Source organism: Scophthalmus maximus, chromosome 14, assembly GCF_022379125.1.
Source record: "Scophthalmus maximus strain ysfricsl-2021 chromosome 14, ASM2237912v1, whole genome shotgun sequence".
Taxonomy (NCBI): domain Eukaryota; kingdom Metazoa; phylum Chordata; class Actinopteri; order Pleuronectiformes; family Scophthalmidae; genus Scophthalmus; species Scophthalmus maximus.
In genome coordinates, this window is record NC_061528.1 from 11,045,106 (window position 1) to 11,066,208 (window position 21,103).

General features: G+C 43.6%; 1 protein-coding gene across 2 annotated transcripts; it reads left to right on the top strand.

Moving 5' to 3' along the window:
* The first annotated feature begins 791 nt into the window (after nt 1–791).
* csrnp3 (cysteine-serine-rich nuclear protein 3) lies at nt 792–21,034 on the top strand. Of its 2 annotated transcripts, XM_047337195.1 has the most exons (6): nt 792–1,037; nt 1,866–1,906; nt 14,286–14,454; nt 16,991–17,250; nt 17,349–17,645; nt 17,797–21,034. In XM_047337195.1, exons 3-6 carry the CDS (start codon nt 14,292–14,294, stop codon nt 18,916–18,918), a joined length of 1,842 nt encoding a protein of 613 aa, XP_047193151.1. In that variant the 5' UTR covers nt 792–1,037; nt 1,866–1,906; nt 14,286–14,291; the 3' UTR covers nt 18,919–21,034. The 2 variants fall into 2 exon arrangements, with proteins under 2 accessions (XP_047193151.1, XP_035459555.2); XM_035603662.2 differs by lacking the exons at nt 792–1,037; nt 1,866–1,906 and adding an exon at nt 10,825–11,220.
* Nucleotides 21,035–21,103: the final 69 nt, after the last annotated feature.

A 21,103-nucleotide genomic window follows, 5' to 3' on the forward strand; every position in this document is an offset into this window, starting at 1 on the left:
TACATGACGTTTCATGACATTTTTACAGTCCAGTACACCTACAGTTTGACACTATGGCCATAGTTTGTTGCAATCATTTATTTCACCCTCGACCCTTGCAAGTTTGTAGAGGTCTTGATGTTGAACATTTTTTTCTCCTCTAAAAGGACATGATAACAAACAAAGCGTGACTGTTCCTTCTTTTCTGACCTATCAGAGATCCTTTTTTTTCTTCTTTTTTCCATTTGGCTAATTTAGCTTACACAACACGGCAGGGAATAATAAAATGTGGTGTGTGTAGTAGGGCTGTGGGTGTTTGCCAAGGCAGCTGTGTCTTTTTTTATAATCCTCCTAACTTATTGACATTTTGTTTGAAAAAAATAATTATTACAGAAGCACGGTGCATTTAAAAATATTGCAGCAGCGGCACAAAGCACAAATACTATTTGAGCACATGGAAAAATATAAAAATTAAAAATGCCAGTGTTGAAGTCAAGAGGCAAATAGATCTTCTGTTTAAAACTTAAAACAGCAAATTCAGTCCGTATCTTACGTTCTAGATGTGCTTTCACGCGAGGAATCCTCACAGACAAACGTGTAATTAGGCTTTTTGCAAATTAATTGTTGCCTATCGGGGAGCCATAACATCCCTGCTGACATGTTGGACTCCCTCCCTCCCCTGGCCACAGTCCTCGCACATGACGGCACCGTGGGCAGGCGGCGGCGCGCGGTGGCCGGTTCCCGACGCCCTGATTGGACAGAGCGGGTCACGTTGTGCGCGGAGCTGTCAGTGTGACGCCGCACCATTGTTCCCCGAGCAGCCGGAAGGGGGGTTTTGCTCGTTAAAGGCGCTGCTGTGTGCGTCAAGTGTGCCGGTTAGTCCAGCTCTCTCCGGTAGTCCGGTTTGCCGGCTTTTGAAGGTCTCACGTCGGTGGAGGATTTCCGCAGAGGAAGAAGACCGTGACATGGTTTAGGGGACCGGGGGTGAGATTGTGAGGTCCACTGAGAGAGGAGCGTCACGGACCGGCCGGTTGCTGATGGGAGTGACGAAATGAGAGGTGAGTGTATGATCAGTCTTAGGTGATGGGCCTGAATTGATCAGATTAGTTAACATTAACTTGTGGCATGTTACTTTTGTTTCTCATGTCTTTTTCTTGGATGCATAAAGTGCTTTGACATGTTTTTTTTATGCTTGCCTCAGTGTGTTGGGACACCATATGTCAAACTCCTCTGGAACATCACACCTCAGTCATCACGCTGCTCTGGACATCTGCTACAACTATATGGTCATTAACATGATGTTAATACGTCACAGACCTTAGGTCTTCTTTGTTCCAAACTGAACAATTGACCGTTGTTATTGCCCAAAGAATTCAGGTTCACCAATCTACATGTACGTGCAGAGCCAAATGTCACAGCTCTCGTACCCTGGTGTATTGATTTTTTGGGGGGGCACATGTGTGTCATACAGGCTGCTGCACTAGAAGTCAGTCGACTGGACTGTGGCCAACTGGCTTAGAGCCTCTCGTGCAGACCAGTGGGAGAAGAGAGCCTGGTTCCCTGCAGAGCCTCCCGCAGAACAGGCAGAGGAAGCCCCCATCGCAACCCCGCCCACCACCCCCACATCGTACAAGAAAAGATTGGCTCACAAAGAGATTTAGATAAAGCTCTGTCAATCATCCGTATGTCAGTGCTGAAAGTTTTTACAAACCAACGGCCTAGTGTGCATCCTGTTTTGGCACCTTGTATCAGCTGGCACAACAAACCCAATTTCTTTAAGCCACTTTCTGAACGATCTCTTGTGACTCCAGAAACTGATGAACAGTAGCTGCCACGCTCCCACTTCCTATTCCACAAATAAACGCTCATTTCTTTCTCCTTCACAGAACAGACGTGGATCGCTGCAGTGTAATTTATTTGACTAAAGGTAAGACCCCATCTCCTACTCGCTGTCTGACATGATAATACTGTCAGATTTCACGACACATTAACATATTCAAGCCTGCGTGATAGATGGTGTTTCGCAAAAGCTGGCACAACTGTTGCTACACTGCCACGAACGACCCTCTGATAACAAGATAGGATGTGATGTTGATGCAGACAACACTGTTTAGTCAATGCAGACAGCTGCGATATTCTCACTGGATTATACAAGAGAGATGCTTCTGATATCACAATGGTGAAACAAGGACATATTCTTTTTTCTAGAGTTTGTTGTGTTGTATGCTTGGTATTATTTTCTTGTCTGTAAGTCTACCACCAGAGTTACAGTAATAGAGGAATCACCTGGCAGTAAAGACAGAGAGATGAGTCTTATAAAGGCATCTAATACATTTATATCAGTGACAAAGATGAAACAATATTCTTATGGGAACTGTTGGATTTAGGTTTAAATATGGCTCCTGCCCTGCCTTCTTCATTGTTCTTCCTCCAGCCTCTTTTGTCAGAAAAGAAAAGGCAGCACCATCAGTCCATTGCTGAGCTAAACATGCGGCCGTGCACACACACTCACTCAACCATTTCCATCTTTGTGATTGAGATCTGAAAGGTGAGGTGGGGGTGGGCGATTTGTCCATTTATGTGTTTGGGTAGTGGGGCTCTTCTTGTGGCTGTGTATTTCTCCTCCTCGATCCATCTGCTTCCCCACTCTATCAGCACCCATGCCGTCGTCCTCAGAGGAGCAGAATTTAATTAGTACATGTGGCACTGAGTTAAAGGACACTGAAACATTAAGGAGATGTGTTTACTTGTGAAAAGCTGCATCATTAAGCTGACTTATTTGAATAAGGGATTCAGCCACGCTGATGTTACATGCTGTAGCACAGATGGCTCAAGCTTGATAACAGTAAATGTAGTCCATTAAAGAGTCGCAGGAAAGGTGTTGTGGATTAACGGCACTAAAAAGCGTCTCTCTGCAGGAGGCTGGTGTGGGTGAACTGTCTGGATGCAAAGGTTCACATGCACGGCTAAATCAGTTTTGTTTCCCTTCTCTGTGGGAACAACTTGAATGCATGACTTTCAGCTCGACATGGAGGTTAAAATGTCCAATTGCGAATAATTGTTGGTTGGGACAAGGAGCAGATTTTGTGCGTTACGTAACACATAGAACAATTAACTTTGATTGAGACACAGACAAACATTATGGATTGTCTTTTAAAAAATGATTAGCATTTTCCAAGTTATATACTAAAATATAATCCCAGAATGTCAGAAAACTACTCTCCACCAACAGGCTACAACAATCCAAGCAAGTGCAACATAACAAACCTGAGGAATTGCATTAAACAAAATAAATTTCATGCTAATAGAAATATTTTGATACAGCTCATTCACATTTTAAGGGCAATATTATAGACTGTCACTTTTTTTTATCCCAGTTACCGTGGATGAATACCATATAAAAGTTGTCCATACATTCCTGAAATTAGCAAATTTCTCTTTCTTTATATCCAACACAATATCTTTCAGGCGGGTTTAGGATTTTTCCAATTAATAAAGATGAAAAAAAGACTTGCACTGACCGCATGTATAGTGTACCAGGCAGCATTCTCCAGTTTTACATGGACATGTCTTCTTGATGAGTTCTTCACAATTCACCCTCTAGAAAACAACATTTGGCACTTCCACTAATTCTAAATGTTGCCAAATAAATGTGTTCGGCGTTTTTTCTTCTTCTTCACAAACAGCGAAATTAAAAATCACAGCATCAGTGAATCACATTACAGTCCTACTAATATCAACCTTTTATATAATACACGGCAGCTTTGTGTGTTCCAGCAGGGTTTGTTGTTCCAATTCAGGAGCTTTTGATGTGACTCTTTTTGTGTCTGTGGCTCCTTCCTGGCTGAGCTCTGGGCTTTCACGGTTCAGGATTGTGCTCTCTTGAGATGTTGCCATGACACCTATTTGGAATCTTTTGTCTGTTGCCAGCTAATTAAGTGTTAAGAAAAGAGGAGACATTTTTCCGTTGTAATGGGTTTTATTTGTCAGTGAAAGGTGAGCCACTGCATACAGACATCAATTAAGTAATTCTACAAGTATCTGTTGTATATGTATAATTATGACTCCTCTGTACCGACACACAAATAGCAGCTTGTTTAAACTAAGGAAAGCTCTTGCTGATTAAAAACTAAGAATTTGAGGTCAAATCTTTAGAGACAATGTAGGTTATTTCCATTTATTTATGAAGTTATGCAGCCTGGGTATGTAATAGTTTACAAGATAAACTTTATTTGGAAACAATGCCTACATATCAGGCATTCAAATGTGTTAGCAGAGTTAGTGTCCTACTCTGATTAAGTACAAAAAAAGCTTTAGGGGTTTGTATTTTAAAAACCATCTCATTAATAACTTCAACGGGAGTATTCACTTTCATATCACTACAATCCACTGTATACTGCAGAGCTGGCCTACTTCATGAATTTTCCCAGATAGCACTGCAAATGTTTTGCATATGAAAAAAAATGATTCAAGATCTCAACATGATACTGGCTATATATAAATGATAAGGCTTGTCTGCAGAATGTGAACCCCACATCCCACAGCTTTCCCGGCCTGTGCGAGAGATGAAAGCAGCCCCGTCTCTGTGAAATGTTTTGGCAGCTCTGTTTCTGCCAGCAAACTGGCTTTTGCGAACTTTCAGGTGGCATGGGAAAATGGAAGTCATAAATAAAATATAGAGCAATGAATAATTTAGGTGAGCGTTGTGATTGACATGAGGGTGAAAGTACCTGATTATGCTTCCGCACAGTGTGACTTGAATTACCACAAATCAAAACATTAGTCCGGACGTGGAGCTCGTTCGGTCGCAGTTGTCTGCATACGCTGTATATGCGATCACTGCTTGTTACAACAAAGACAGTTGAGATGCTGGATAAAGTGTCTTAAGAGTGAAGCTCTATTTCATTAAAATGTCCTCTGTTGTGAAATATGAAAAAGAGAACGCACACAATCGTGTCAGGAGTCAAATGAGTTCACGAGCTCTCAGCAACCTCTTGACTGAAAATTCATATTCAAGCCATTTACCACAATACAGTAGTGCACGGGTCTCTAATAGCACTGGTTGTTACTGTATCTCCAGTTCTTAATGCTCACCCAAGATGTTACAGTAAAAATGTGTGCAGCTAGATGTGTAGTACTGGAGCAGTGGTCACCCTTTGCTCTGGACCCATGTGCTTAATGAGGAACTGCGCTTCCTCTATTGTTCTATGACGAGAAAGAACAGATCAATGATTCCCAGCACTCGGCTGCGGGATGGAGGCTGCAGCAGGCATCACCAGGCTGCGGCTCCTCCGTGTGCTGAGTGCTGAGCAGTGGGCTATACTCCCTCCCCCTCTCCGTCTCTCTCTCTCCGTCCCTCTCTCTCTCTCTCTCTCTCTCTCTCTTTCTTACTCCCCCCTTTCATGTGTGCGGAGCAGATCTGTCTGCAGCCTCAGGCAAGTGCAAGTTAACAAATGTACAGAGCGCATGTGAAGTCTCATTTGCATAAATCTGTAGATGTCGCTACATTTCCTTAAATAGATTCCTTTGTGTTTAATTGGGTAATGTTTTTTCTGTGTTTTTCTTTTAACCCTGTGCATATGTAATTCTTTAAAAGCTGATGATGGAGAATGAAGAGGAGCATATTTGACAACTATTATTATTTATTTGCATAATTTGTCCATCTGACCTTTATTGCGGCACGGCGGTAAAACAGCCTGAGCATATGTGTATTGTCACTGTCACTGCACAAATTGTCAGGTGTTTTTCTCCCCGCTCAGTTCCCCAACGTGAGGGATCGACAGGCCGGTTGCAAATTGTGTAGAGGTAAATGAGCTTTAGGCACAACACGGTAGCTAAATTGCAGCAATTCCATGGATTTTTGTTAGGGCAAAAAAAAAAAATCTGTTGATCTAGATTTATTTACTGCTCGCTTTTTTTGTTGCACTATTTTTTTTCTGCTGGGTTTTTATAAAGGAGCTCTTTCCCTTTGATTTTGACCATCAGTCGCATTGGTTCATATTTGCTGTGAGGTGACTGTGGTTATTGTGTTAGTCCCGAACGCGATGGAAGCACATACAGATTAAGTCAGATGTCCCCTGACCTCTTGCAAAACACATTGTACCGTGGCCTTTTCATGTATGATTTAGGGACGTATCTCAGACCAACTACAAGACGGTGTCAATGAATATGTGAGCAGTGTGTTTGTGTTCTCTCGGTGGCAGGGATCCTCCACCGACATCATCTGTAGCTGTATAATCATTCAGGCCATAGCCTCTCCTCAGGGGAGTCCAGCTGAGACCTAGCCTCCCTCTTTTTCCCTCTGTCTCTCTCTCCCTCTCCCTCTCCCTCTCTCTGTCTCTGCCTAGCCTACTCTCTCTCTTTCAAGGTTGCCATGTATGCCCGAGTGTGGTGCGAGTGATGGATGAGTTCGAACGCAGCCTCAGACTGGGTGCTGCGTGTTCTGGGATCTTTTGTGGATTCAGGGTTTGTCTTTGCTCTGCAATCCCATCAGTTGGTTCCACCGCGATGCACCCTCAGTCACTCAATGTCTACTGCTAGGAAAGATTGTTTCTCATATGAACAAAAAAAAGAAGAAGAAGAAGAAAGAATTAATAAAAACATCTGCCAAGCCATCTGGGGTGTATAAATGTGTTCTTCATCACCGTGGAAACAGTCTGTGATGCTACCGGCCATATTGAATAGCAAAGGCATTTGGCAGATACAGAACATGGAAGCACATTTGACTACAATCTATATCAACCCCCCCCCGACACACACACACACACACACATACGTACACATTTGGCAGTTGTACAGAGATGAGCCTGATGGTCCTCTTGGAGGAACTGTGTCTGCTATAAATTATATTTATATGCCTATAGTCAGTGTGTACATATGTGACTAATTGGTGATTAATGGTCACCCACAACATTTCATGGCGAAGCAAATGGGATGTTACAGTAGCTCAGGAAGGGTAAGTGTGAGGAGGGAGTTTGACACACGCTTCGACCATACTTGATGTCAGTGTTATTTAAAGCTACAATCAACAGTTTTTTTTCAGTTCATGTGTAACCAAATGTGGTTAGTTACACAACATGCAGACACACAACAACATGGCATCTTATCACCTCTGGTCACCTCGCTAAGGAACCCGATGTTCGCTGCCATTTGGTCTCCGCCAATTCCCTGGCAAAATATCTGAGTCACGCTACGTCGCTAAATACTTAAAACTTTCATGTTGTCTGTGATTTTCAGGAGGGAACTCTGTTATTGGTACTGCAGGTGGTCAAGGCCTCTGCACCAGGAGAGGAGGAATCTCAGTTTGGCAAAAGCTCACATAGCGGATGCAAAGATGTATTTCAGTGACACTAACATCTTTGAAGGAGAGACAAACTGCCTGTCTTGGAAAACGTCTACTCACTGTTTATGATTTGCTCAATGCACAGTGGCACAATGGGTGCACTGCAAAACCTTCTATGAATAAAAGCAGGTGACGTTACAATCTGTGTAGTGCAGCTCTGTTGGAGACCCTTGTTCTTGACTTGAATTAGGTTGAAGAACCTGCCATCTGCCACGTGTGGTGTTTGAAGATACTGTGAGATCCCTGTGAGGGGTGCTGAGATGGATTAGGTTGGGTGCAATAATTCATCTTTGGTTCACTCATGTCTCACACGTCTCACAGGTTGTGGCTCAAAGCCACTGCTGCTGAACATTTGCTGATATGCTGTCATGAAGTCAGATTTCTGGTGAGATCACCAAAGGATTTACAGTGTATAAACATTGTTTTTACCTAAACATTTTCACTCAACACATGCACATGCACCCTCCGAAGCTGCTGTGTCATGTAAAGCTATTGTAGGAATGTTTTCGAGAAGGCCAACCCCGCGTCAGCATATAGACAAAAGCCAAGTCCTTTGGACAGTTTTCAATAAAATATCTATGTCTGCTGAAAGAATATCACAGCTTATTCAAGCGCTCCTTCATTTTCTAATTCGTCTCAAACAAGAGCTCTGTGTTGGAGGTGTGATTAAAAACACATTGAGTGCACCTTTCATCTGTTGCAGTGGGAATTGTGAAGGACCTTTACGTATGACCTCAATCACATATGGCAACACAAATAAAGTTAGATTCATTCTGAGGTCTTATTGTTGCTTGCTCTGTGTCAATTTACTCGGCTGAAATAATAAAAACCCTCTTGACAGTCAGAGCAAATATGGGTCACCATCGCTGCAATGCTACCATCAGTGCAACGGTGTAACAAACGCTATGTTTTGCATATTTATGTAATAGGGCAGCATGTACATGTGATGCTCATGGATGGATCATTAAAGGAATGCAGATGAGGCTGTCTAATAACACATTACATTACAAGGTGCTGGAAGAAGTGAACAGAAGAACAACATGGTTCTAGAAAGTAAACCCTAACCCTAAGTTAAATACATTGAATGAAATGTATTATCATAGCCCAATAACAATGAAATTGAAACCTGTACTTAAATGTTCAATTTCATTTTTACTTTTATTTAAAGGAGACTTTCACGTCAGGTTGTTGTGGCTCCTGTTATAATTTAACAGTTAATGTTACCATATTACAGAGGATGTGACTGGACACAGATTTGAAATTCATGTTCGTGCATATCATTCTGAGTAGAGCTGTGTCTGATTGTCCATTCACTGTTTATTAATTTTTTTTCTCAGACTTAAAAAAAAAGTTGGAAATATCATATTTAGATAATATTATATGATACTACGGTCAGAAATGCAGTTTATAGTCATGTAGGCATATGGTTTGAAGCTAAAAGCAAAATGAAATAAGGATATATAAAAATAAATGTTTTTGAAAATATGAAAATTGTAGATTCCAATTATTTTGGATTACATTTTTTGGGAAAATGGCAATAGTTACAGCCACTTCCATTGGCTTTTTGGATACAGATGTTACTTAGAGCCCAGTACTTCACATAACCAAATAGGAGACTGTTCCTTTATATTAAGACACACACACACACACACACACACACACACGCGCGCGTGCGCGCGCAAGCAAATCTGTCATTTTTAGATTATAGCCACAGTCACAGGCACAATGGTGCAGTTTAATGTGATCTATTGCGGATCCCTTCTGTAGCCCAGCACGACTGTGTTCGTCAGTTTGTAACGTTCAACTTAAATGACACTGTGTCACAAAGACACATTTTACGGCGCTAACCTACCAGCGTGTGCTAGACTGAACGGCAGCGGTCCCTGTGGGTATAGAGCGAGTATCTTGTTGCCGCTGCAGTCGTGTTGTTGTTGAGCTTGCTTGTTCTTTTGTCTTTCCGATTCAGCCATAATAGCCAGCTGTAATCTGTGAGTGCTCCGCAGAGTACAGTCAGTTTGCTTCCACCATTTGAGTGAAGACATTTTGTCCACAGTCTATGCTAAAAGGTCGATGGAGCCTTTTATTGCATACCACACTACTACTACAGCTACTGTTACTACTGCCGGATTTATCAATGTTGCACGTTTCACACAAATTCCCTCAGATTGCCTGACAGTAGTGAGACATCATTAACAACCTGGTGAAATAATGAGAGATGAAGAACGGGAGAGAAGCGTTTCCCGCTGAGAGACTTGGTACCGTAGGTGTGTCTTTGCTGCTGCGTTCCAAAGTGTCTGAGTGAGGCTCGATAACGGAGCAGACGACAGGGATGGAGGGAGAAAGTGCAGGGGGAGGTTAAGTGAGGACAGTGGTGAGGATGCAGAACACCGCAGGGTCGGAGGACTTTAGTTTCCTTACAGTCGCGTTGGGGAAAAAAAGGACAGCACAAATTATTTCACACAGTTGTCAATAGGAATTTGGCTTTAACAGACATTTTATAAACTACCTAGACAACCCACGGTGGATTTAAATTATGTTCATTTATAGGCCAGAAATCTGTTTGGCTTTTTTTTTTTTGTAGGAGTAGTGCAGACAACTAACCATTCCCCAACACTATTTCATACATGTGACACTATGTGCTGTGTTTGTGCTCGTAAATTGTCATTTGTTTGTAATGACTGGCTGTAAAACAGCCTCTAGGCTCCGAGCTGTCCTGTAAGAGGAAGTGCAGCGTCTGTCATATTGACCTACAGTCCGACTGAGTGCTAGAACGATATCACGGCTCTTCGGCTGCAGGCCGAGTCCTCACTGACTCTTCTGCTGAACTTCCTGACATAGGAAGTGTTGTGAGTTCATGTGCTCCAGTCCTGACAAATCCTATTTCCTGTGGATTGAGGTGCAAGTGTATACGTTGGCCCTCAGCCTCTTCATGATGTACGTTCAAATTCCCCTCTGTGACTTTTCTGCGCGAGTGGCGCCTTGCAGGTTGATAACTGCTACTTCTGCTCTCGTTCTGTTGTTGAATTAGATTTTTCCTGGAATTTATATTTTTTTGTTGTTCTTGGCATCAGACGTTTCCCCTTTTCTTCGCCCCACTCTCCTACCTCACTATTCTCTGTCTCTCACTCAACCCCTTCCTCACCCCCCCCTCACTATTCCCTTCTGAATTCCCTCCTCTCTGCATCCCTGTTACAACCCCCCTCCACCTCTTTCACACTGCCCTGCATCACATATCCCCCCCCCCCCCCCCCCCCCCATCCATCTCTCCAACATTCTGTCTCTCTGATTCCCCCATACCTCTGCCTCCTCCTCCCCTTCCCCGGCCCCCTCCCCTCCCCAGCTCATGTTGGTAAAAATATCTGCAGACAGCAGGAGCAGAGGCACGCCTGACTCTCTCTCTCTCTCCCTCTCTGTCTCTCTCTCCCTCTCTCTCCCCCTCACTCTCTCCTCTCTCTCTCTCAGACATCCCACCCATGTGATCTCACAGGCTGCCTCTGCTCGGCTCCACTCTACTCCAGTCAGGCTCCTGCCTTTCAGCCGGCTGCAGCTAATGAGCCTTTGTGTGGCCAAAGAGAGAGAGAGAGTGAGAGAGAGAGGGGGGAACACAGAGGTAGTTAAAGTGAGAAAATCTGTCATCTTGCAACAATAAAGCATATGGTACCGACTGTGCAGACTGAGCTGGAAAATTACAAGTCTCTCTCACACTCCTGCAACCCCTTTTTTTCTTCTTCTCATGCCCGTGGAGCTCGGGGGTCGCTGCAAGTCAGTGGACTGAAACAAAATGGGAACCTCTTCATTCATCATGTCTCACCTTTTTGTTGAATTGCTGCATTTATGATTGTGCGGCTGTGCTGCCGTGAGAGGAGGTGAAAGGAGGGACAGCCTGCCAGTGGATACAGGTCAGTTGTTCCTGTGAGGGCCAGCGCACATACACACACACACACACACACACACACACACACACACACACAGAAGTGTAATGTGGTCTTACAGGACTGATGTGTCATGACTTGCTCCAGATGCCATGGGCTTGTTGTCGTCACTTAGGATGAGTGTTTTGAGCTATGTGTGTGTTGTCACGTCGCTTCTCTGTGGGAACCTCGCGAATGACAACAGGGAGAAAAATAATAATAATTGTATTCAGAAATGCAGTGTGCTACAGTGCCGTGAGCGCTGTTGATCAAGGTTTGGTTTCCACAGTTGATGTGTGCACAGAGGCACACACAGGGAGGGGCTTTCCAAGCTGGCTTTTGCTGCATTATTTTTTCCTGGGATATTCTCCCCTTGTGCCACAGTGTATGCTGCCCAGCCACGATCGCTGGTAAGGCAACAGTGAAAACAAAGAACCAGCTGTTGGGAAAGAAGCAACGATCTCTGTTTTCTATTTAGCCACGATGAAGGAGGTTCACCCTAGAATACCCTCAGCGCTGTGGCTCATGTTGTCATGCGAGTCCAGTTTCAAGATTTTAACTTTTAACCCTTGCTGTCAACTGACAAATGAACCAGTAATACATTGATCTGAGAAAGCAACAGTGGTAAATGTATGAATTTAATTTGCTCAGATTGGTGTTTTACCACGAAGAGCCCTCGTACACAGTTTGCAATACTGGAAACACTGTCATACGGTAAAGCACTAGTTGAGAGCGTGCATTAGAATCTCCATGGAAACCGCTTTTGGTATCAAAGCCCAGTGCAGCATCAGCTGAGGGCTAAGCATATGAATAGGTTTCCAACAATGGTATGTAATTAGGACCCTTTCGAGGAAATGGACTAAAATTGCACACGGGCCATCTCTGCTGGAAATTACCACTCTTGTTTGGGAACATGTGAAGTGGATTGTGAATTAAATCAGTTTCTTGGCTGTTCTTGTGTCAGATTAGATTAGCATCTTACATTTGAAATCCCACACGACTAATATATTATAATCTTATGGATTTCATAACTAGTTAATTAGTTCATGTCATTATGTTTTGTCAGAGAAAGTTGACTGATGGGTGGTTTTTTTTGTCAGACAGCTCAGTTATGGGCTTTACAGAATCGAAGAGATGATTTCAGAGGGATTTCACTTCCAAATTATTATTATCTGGTCTTTTTTTTTCTGTATATAGAGAAATCTTTTTTCAGTGAGGTTACCCTGACTGGCTCTTCTCTCCTCCACTTTCTCCCAGATGGATGATGCCTCACATTCCTTAGTTGTGTAGGTAGGAGTTGTTGACGGTGGAGGTTCTCCAAATGCTGGCGGTGCCATGTCACCGCGCTGAACAAGCACAGCCTCCTGGGAACAATAACCCTCTCGCTGCCAGCACTACAGTGTAGTCCTCTCTGGGTTGCGCCTCTTTCTCTCAAGCGGCGTGTTGCTCATGCAGCATTTGCATCTGTAATGACTCAATAGCAGAGCCCAGATGAAACGCCGAGGCTGTCTGTGAATGGAACTCCCCCACAAGCTGCTCTGGCAGATAGACAGAGTGGGACAGGGTGAAGATGCACGCCGTCTCTGCCGGTTCCAGTCTCCAAGAGAGGAGGCAGTGAGGGATGAGCTGCCAGTCATAGCAATCCTCGCCGTGCAGCAGCAGTCTTGTTACTGTTTTTTTTTTTTAAATTTATTTTAGAATGTGACATGACGTTCCAGCCGCTGCTGTTAAAACAGGGAACACAAGGCCATGCAATCAAACACACTAAAGGACTGCATGTTCAACGACGTCTGATGTAATGATGACGAGTGATTTACGTTAAATAAGTCCTGCGATATTACAGCCCCATTACACTCGTCAGACTGACGGCAGGACAATATTTAATGAGGGAGTAGCAGTGATCAAAAATAATATGACAGATGCAATGCATAAATTATCAGCTCCGGTGTAGTGGTGATTTGCTTTTTAGTGAATTTGACTGATGAGTTTGCACTTGCTCGTTTGTCCGACTGCAGAGAGATTTAATGGTCCCAGTCAATTGACACTGAAGTGGTCACAACTGTGACGACGGCCTCTGCATGAAAGTGCTGTGACCTCAACTATTTAGTAGGGGAACAGAGATAGTTTCAAATTTCTTTTTGGAGGAACTGTGCATGATATAGTTGCAACTAATTGAACCATGGAACCAATGATATTATCATGGCATGGTTTAATAACAAAAGGTCTGCAGCTGGAAATGTGTATTGGTCCATTTTGGCTATCACATTACATTTACATTGCTTTATGACACAGTTATTGACTGCACTTGTAGCAGATTACAAGGCACATTATAGCCTGTCACAGTATAGATTTCTTTGTTTTTTAAAGTCTGCTCTGTAGCTGTCTTTTCTTTTTTTTCTGTAGCAGGCATCTGACCTAACAGAGCCCTGCTGCAGATGTACAGTATGTGACTCATTATGCTGTCAACAGCAGCTTCACCTATTCCTCCTCTAGTGCTGCATGATCAGTGTTAGCTTCATTCAAATCACTGCGAATAGTGTTGCCACACTTCAGTAGCTACAAGGAAAAGCACATCGGCGTGTATTTGCACCGGTGTTTAAAAAAAGGCTGTAGATCAGTTCTTTTTCCTATGAGATGTATTCAATTTTTGAGCCTGTGGATGTTTAATCATTCGCTTTAGCGATCACTAACATACAGTTGTCTATATATTGTACATTATTTAAATCTGACCAGTAGCAGTGCAAGACGAGAAGGTCCAGTCTCTTTCTCTCTCTCCCGCCTCTCAATCAAAGACAGAGGAATGATCTTACTGTAAGGCAGACCTGGTATGTAATTAGCAGCTTTCTCCTTCCATCTCGGCTCCTTTGTGCCAAGGTGATCAATCGCCAAGGAAACGCCGGGGAGCTGGGATAGCGGCAGGAGAGATTGTGTGAGTGTGTTTGAAGGGGGGGAGGGGGGGTTGTCTCACTGCTAATTGAGTGTGCTGAGGATTATGAAGGCCCTAAACTGGATATTAAATAATGTGTGGCCCCTCTGCTGTCTCTCGCTTTCAGGTGCAGATGCGGCGGGCCATGAGCGGAATACTGAAGAGGAAATTTGAGGAGGTGGAAGCCACCTCCTCCCCGTGCTCTTCCCTGCGGGAGTCTGATGAGGAGGTCTCCTGCAGTGAGAGTGGGGATAGCAGTGACAGTGTCAACCCCTCGGCCTCGGGCCCTTTCACTCGTGAGTGCCCGTGCCTCTTCAAGTTCATGCATTGTTCTTAGTCTGGCTAACATGTGCTATTGATGTTAGAATAAATGTCATAATTTCCTCTCAAGGAAAACAGAGCTAAATCGCCGAAAGGGATTTTTAATCAAGATGGGAATGACCGTCGGAGACGCCCGATTTTGTAGCTCACAATCAATTCTGAAATGAATATGAAATGAATGTATAATATAATATAATATATGCTGTAATTTTAATAAGAGTCCAGTGCTGCGTTAAAGGGTGGGTAAAGGACGTGGTGCATAAACTAAAAAAGCTCACCAAGGTCGCCTACTTGTAAAAAAAGACCCTAAGGTGACATGTAATTTTATGTCTAAATAAAAAAATATTGCTTTTTTAAGGAAAAATACCAAACCTTCATATTAAAGAAGCTGAAACTATTAAATACTCTTTGCTTGAATGTGACTTAGGCAATTAAATTTTTGTATGAAGAGCTTTTTGTTTACAAAGAACAGGTCACAGCTACAGTGAGATTATGTGAAGCTTACCAGTTTTGCTTTTGAATTTGCAAATGTTTCAAAAGAGGTCGGCTAATGAGGGATTTCCCATTTATTCCTGGCTTGAACTGACTTTGTGTTCAAGAATGAACTCTCATTCAAGGGCAAATGGGTTCTCTGCAGGCTCAAAAGGACACTGAAGTCATCTCTGATAAGTAACAAAGTCCTCATGGGAATCTGCATGTCTAAGAAATGAGACAGAATGTGAGTGAACTTGATCACACGGTTGCAGTTTATCAATCCTTTTGGGGATTGTGAAAGCATTTACATGCTTAAATCTCAGTAATGGGATTCTTAAAGAACAATGTGTCCTCTTGGTTGATTGGATTTTCAAGATTAAATATTTTAGCCTTAGACTGAATATAAAATTTGATGTATTCACTGCATCTCAAAGGGGAAGCCAATGCCAAAGTGCCTAAACCCTGTATTCTCTGGAATGACCAGCAGAGGGCGACTCCACTGGTCGCTAAAAGAGTCCGTTTCTACAGAAGTCCATGAGACATTTCACATTTGATTCAGGAAACATTTTTCTGCAGAGTTTATGGTCTCAATCTCTAGTTTTAAGTCTTCTTCAATACAGCAGGATGTTCTTTTTGTAAATCCCGGTCTCATTTAGAGTGAAATAGACCATAAAGCACCGTATGAATTGGAGCGTGAATGCAGCGTGATTGACAGCAAGTACTGTCCAATCGGTGCATGGCTGCAGGTGCAGGTGGACGAGCTCTGGTGCCCCCCCGACTTCTCCAAATATGGTTACTGCTTGGTTTCATAAACACCAAGATGGCTCTGGCCAAAAATGCTAAACTCAAGGCTTCAGAACGACAGTTCGCAAACCAATGGTTGACGTCACAGTTTTAATGTAAAGCATATCGTCTTGTGTTTTGATGATGGATTTCTTGGTTGTCGGTCCGTGTAAACGACACACAGATGGGTGTCTACTAGCCCTCTTGCTGCGGGGAGGGGGCAGAGACATTTAGTAGGGTGCTGCGTCCCCGGAGGCTGAGCCTGGCCTCTGTGTCAGCGGCAGCTGCTGGTAGCTGTGGGCTTGAGAAGGTCAGCTAACAGCGACAAGTGAGCGGTGCACTAGAAAGACTGCACTCCTGTGAAGTGACATGTGCATGTACAGTGACAGACTGTCTCGGCAGTGGGATTAAACAATTAAGTCCTGAGGGGTTTTTACCATACATCAAATGCTGTGGTGGTTAGGGAGAGAAGGAGGAACAACATCTGTTATGTGATGGGGGTTGTTTGGGGGGGGGGGGGGTACATACATGTGCATGTGACGTGTTGGTTTTTATTACGAATGAGGTTTAATATAGCCATCCACAAAAGCTAATTAGCGTCTGTTAACTGTTTTGACACAGAGTACAAGCTGACACCTGTTTTGCATTTCTTCTCGTAGATAATGAAAGTCGGCTCTGTAGCCCTCAGTCTGACAGCTCTACCTCTGTAATGTAAATGCATTGTCCCTCTTCCGCGGGGTGGAGAGCTGCTCGAACCAGATGGTTTCTATTTGTCCCGTCTGTCTGATATGGGGTGAATGCTGGGAACACAGCTTCTGTGAACCAGCACTCCTCATCTCTGGGCCGGGCAGGGGATTATTTGTGCTCGACCGTTGCCCTGCTCTCTGCCACTCCCTCTTGAAGAGCTCCTTTTAAAAGGACACTGAGGACTCGCATGCCAAGCTGAACGCCGCCGGTATCATAAAATTCTTACCCTACCCAGGGGTGTTCAGTTAAAAACATGGAGAAGTGCATTGTAAAGGTGGCAAGAGAGAATTCCCCATATTTCAGGCATTTAAAGACTCTACTCCAATATGAAAGAAGGTATGAATGATAAAAACGTCAAGTGTTCTTGATGCAATGATCTGTAATGTGGAGCTGTAATTCTTTCCATTAATGAATTGTCAAAAACGGTTTCCAGCCAAGGTGACAACACACGCACACACAATGTTCCCCTTTTTTTAACTATCACTTTTTGCCATTTTTACTTTGCAGCTGATTCAATATTAAAGAGAGAGAAGCGCCTGCGGACGAGGAGGGTGCATTTTGAGAACGTGACCGTTTACTACTTCGGCCGGCGGCAGGGCTTCACCAGCGTGCCCAGCCAGGGTGGCAGCACACTGGGCATGTCCAACCGGCACACCTGGATCAGGCAGTACTCCCTGGGCGAATTTGCCCTGGAACAGGAGAGGATCCACAGAGACATGCTCAGAGACCACCTGAAGGAGGAGAAACTCAACACAATCAAACTCAAGGTACAACTTCTGATATGATCTATCTGTCTTTGCGCTCAGCTCTTTGCTCCCTTCCTTTTATAAAAATGACTTGGATGTGATTCCTTCCTTGTCTTCAGCTGACTAAGAACGGCACAGTGGAGTCTGAGGAGGCCAACACGCTCACGGCAGAGGACATTTCTGACGACGACATTGACCTGGACAACACGGAGGTCGACGAGTACTTCTTCCTGCAGCCGCTTACCACTAAAAAGCGCCGGGCACTGCTGCGCTCCTCGGGGGTAAGGAAGATTGACGTGGAGGAGAAGCATGAACTGCGGTCCATCCGCATGTCCAGAGAGGACTGTGGCTGTGATTGCAGAGTCTTCTGTGACCCTGAGACCTGTGCCTGCAGCATCGCGGGGATCAAGTGCCAGGTAAATCCCATGACATGGCATATTTTTCAGTCAATGTTCTGTTTTAAAGGAAACTCAAGGGCCAAATACTTTATTTTGATGTTTTCAAACCCAAATTATTTCTTTACTTCACAATATGGGTCATTCAAAATAAAACTTGTGTTGTCTTTAGGTGGACCGCATGTCATTTCCATGCGGGTGCACAAAAGAAGGCTGCAGCAATGCAACCGGGAGAGTGGAGTTTAATCCCATCCGCGTTCGGACCCATTTCTTGCACACTATAATGAAGCTAGAATTGGAGAAGAGTCGCGAGCAACAGCAGGCATCCCCCACTAATGGTTACCGCAGTGAAACTAACGACCTGGGAGGCGTAAATCCTCTCGTTCAGCCCCAGCACAGGCTGGAATACTCTCTGTCAGACGCTGGGCCGCAGACGGCCAGCATGCACCTGCAGAACGCAGACGAGATGGAGGAGCCGCCCGATGACGAGGAGGAGGACGACGAAGACGAGGAGGAGGAAAACGAAGAAGATGAGGACGACGAGGAGGACAGTAGCAGCGTTTGCAGCGGCCTGTCCGACTCCAGCACACAGAGCTTAGCCAACAGCGACTCCGAGGACGAGGAGGATGAGGACGAAGAGAAGTCTGAGAACTTTGAGGACGACATGACGACCCCGCCGGTGTCGCACACCGAGGTGGTCCCTCTGTCCTCTGTGCTGTGCTACAGTGATGCTTCTGTGGCACACGACAACCACATGAATGGAAATACTTATCGCATGAACTCTTCCTCGGCCGATCACTATCAGCTGGGGAACTCCAGTGCCGTATCCAGTGGCCAACCCAGTGAACCCTACGGGGAAGCCTTAGCATTCCAAGATCCAGTCAGCGTGAGCAACGGCAGCGCGGCCCAAGGACCCTTCAACTTGACAGCTGAGCAGTACGCGGACTACCCCAGTCAGGCGGCGGACCAATACACCGCTAATCACCATTTCACTCTGACCAATGGCGCTCCAGCCGCCCCTCTGACCGGCTACACGCCTGATCCGGAGAAGAAGGCGCCGTCCAAAGCGACGTTTGTGGAGCAGCCTGACAACCAGAACCAGACACAGTTCCAAAACTACCTGAACAATAACAGCCAGACGCAGAGTTCCTACAGCGGTCGCAGCTCGCGCATGGCAGCCGAACAGCCACAGCAAGGGTCCAGTGTGAACGGGCATTCCGACCTGACCTTACTAGCGAACAGTACTAAGAACCTACCTTTACCAGACCATTTCCCCGAGGTCGCAGCCATTTAGTGAGCCACGTGTTCTTTCATTATTGCGTCTTTACTGGAGCCTGACCAAGTGGTATTTTAAGGGAACATAATCATGGCCTTTTTTTCTTCTTTTTTTGATTGACCTGACCTTAGATTTCAAAGCAATTTACAGCAACATGGAACATTATCGCCTGTAACTATAAAGCCATAGGACGATTGTAAGGGTTTTGAGGGACTATTTGCTCCTGAAGGTTTCTACGCTACAGTGTGTTATCTCCTGAAAAATGGCAAGATGAAAAAAAACACGTCAGAATACCAGTTATGTCATGCTGTGCAATGTATCATGTAATTTCAGATGTAAAGTTCTAGTTTCAAGCAGATATTGTACTGTAAATGTTACTTTTCTATGTCTACCGTATGTGTCAAATGTGCAAAAAAAAGGTTTACTGTCAGTTTATTTATGGTTTATGGATTATGTGCATACTTATATATTGTAAATGTTTTGATAACAATGTGCATGCTGTTTTCGGAATCTCTGTGACACTTGAGGGAGGCGATTGTTTTATTGTTTTATATAAAACAATGTGTTGTATACATAGTGTACATTTCTCTCCTTGTTTTTGTCACTATCATATCTGCTTTTCTATGGCTTTGAAAAGCATGAAAAGGCCTGAGCTCTTATTTGTATGTTTGCAATACAATATCAATAGCATCAAATGTCACACATAATCCAAATCCATTCACAGCCTTTTGCACTTACGTGTGGGCATGCCGTTGGTTTTTACTGATAAATACTTGGACGGTTGAAAACTATGGCCCCTCATGTGACCCCCCCCCCCCCTCTTACAATGACACGATCAGCAAGTGTCACTACAAATGGAGATTTATTCTATGAAGCATTTAATTGATGCAGGGATATTAATGAAGTAGCACTTTGACATATCTCTCTATGATTAATCATAGGCAACAGGACACCATAGGCTTGATTTGAAGAGCAACAGTAAGAAGTCAGAATATTAATCAAGAATTATGTGTCAGCATTTCATATGAATTAAGTGGTTATGATATTTCTGTTTTTGAACGTTGTATGAGCTATATTGCACTTTCTAACAACTGAGATGTTTATTCATGTGGATCCATTAATGATGTTGATTTGTTCTTTTGAATTGTTAAGTGCAATAGTTTTGAGGGTTTCTAACAGACTTTTGGAGAATATCATCTGTAAAGTTGGAATGAGATTGCTTTTACATTTACTTGCATTGGTTTAAAAAAAACGCCACAGTTTTAATAATTGTACATGGGCGAAATGTGTTCAAGGTTGACAATCAAAGCTTATTATTAAAAACACGATTCATATCAGTAATGAACAGCAACACAATATGACTCCTGAGTCCTATGAGCCATTGAAAACGACAGCCAGATATCAAAAAGTGTGTTCACCAAAAATCCATAAATAATCTTCTACCACATTTATATAAGAAATCACTGACAAAAAAAAGGAAATTGAAGTCACAGTTCAACAATTTGGAGACTGCAATAATTCGGTGGACAGTGAGATGTTGCCGTCGTTCTCTACCTTGAGCTCTTTGCTCCTGCATGAATAAAGGTATTTATCCCTCTTCCAAGCTTGCAAATATCTGCCCACTCTTTATAATCTCACCGGTTAGTACTGACGTTCGGTCACGCCGCCTTGGTGGTGCAGAAGAAGTGTACAAACCGCTTTCAGGCAATCAGTGGCATCAACATGGCCTATTAGTACGGATTCATTGTGCCAAAGCGTACAGCGTGTGAAGGCAAGATACAATGACACAGCTGTGTCAATTAAGAATCCTGTGTTTTCATTTTATTTTCCAGTATTTATTATGAATGATATATTGAAATGTGTATTTATTGTGGTTTTACTAAAAGTATGTATCGAGTAAATTGCTTCACTATCTTAAACTTGTATTTTTGTTTCATGCTGGCTGTGAGTTGTAAAGCTTTATGTGCCTGATTCATTTGAGTTCAATTTCATATTCTGTGAAATGCATACGTTTTGCACAAAATGGTCTACGAATTGTTTTTCAATGTGTTTGTTTTTCCAAGTGTAGAAGAAGACAGCTTCATTTGACATGATTTTGACATATGTTTAATTAAAATTGCTCTTTTGATCTGAATCACTCCTGATGTAATATTGTATTCATGCACGTCACGTCAGCGCCCTCTGCAGGCCACACGGAGAAATG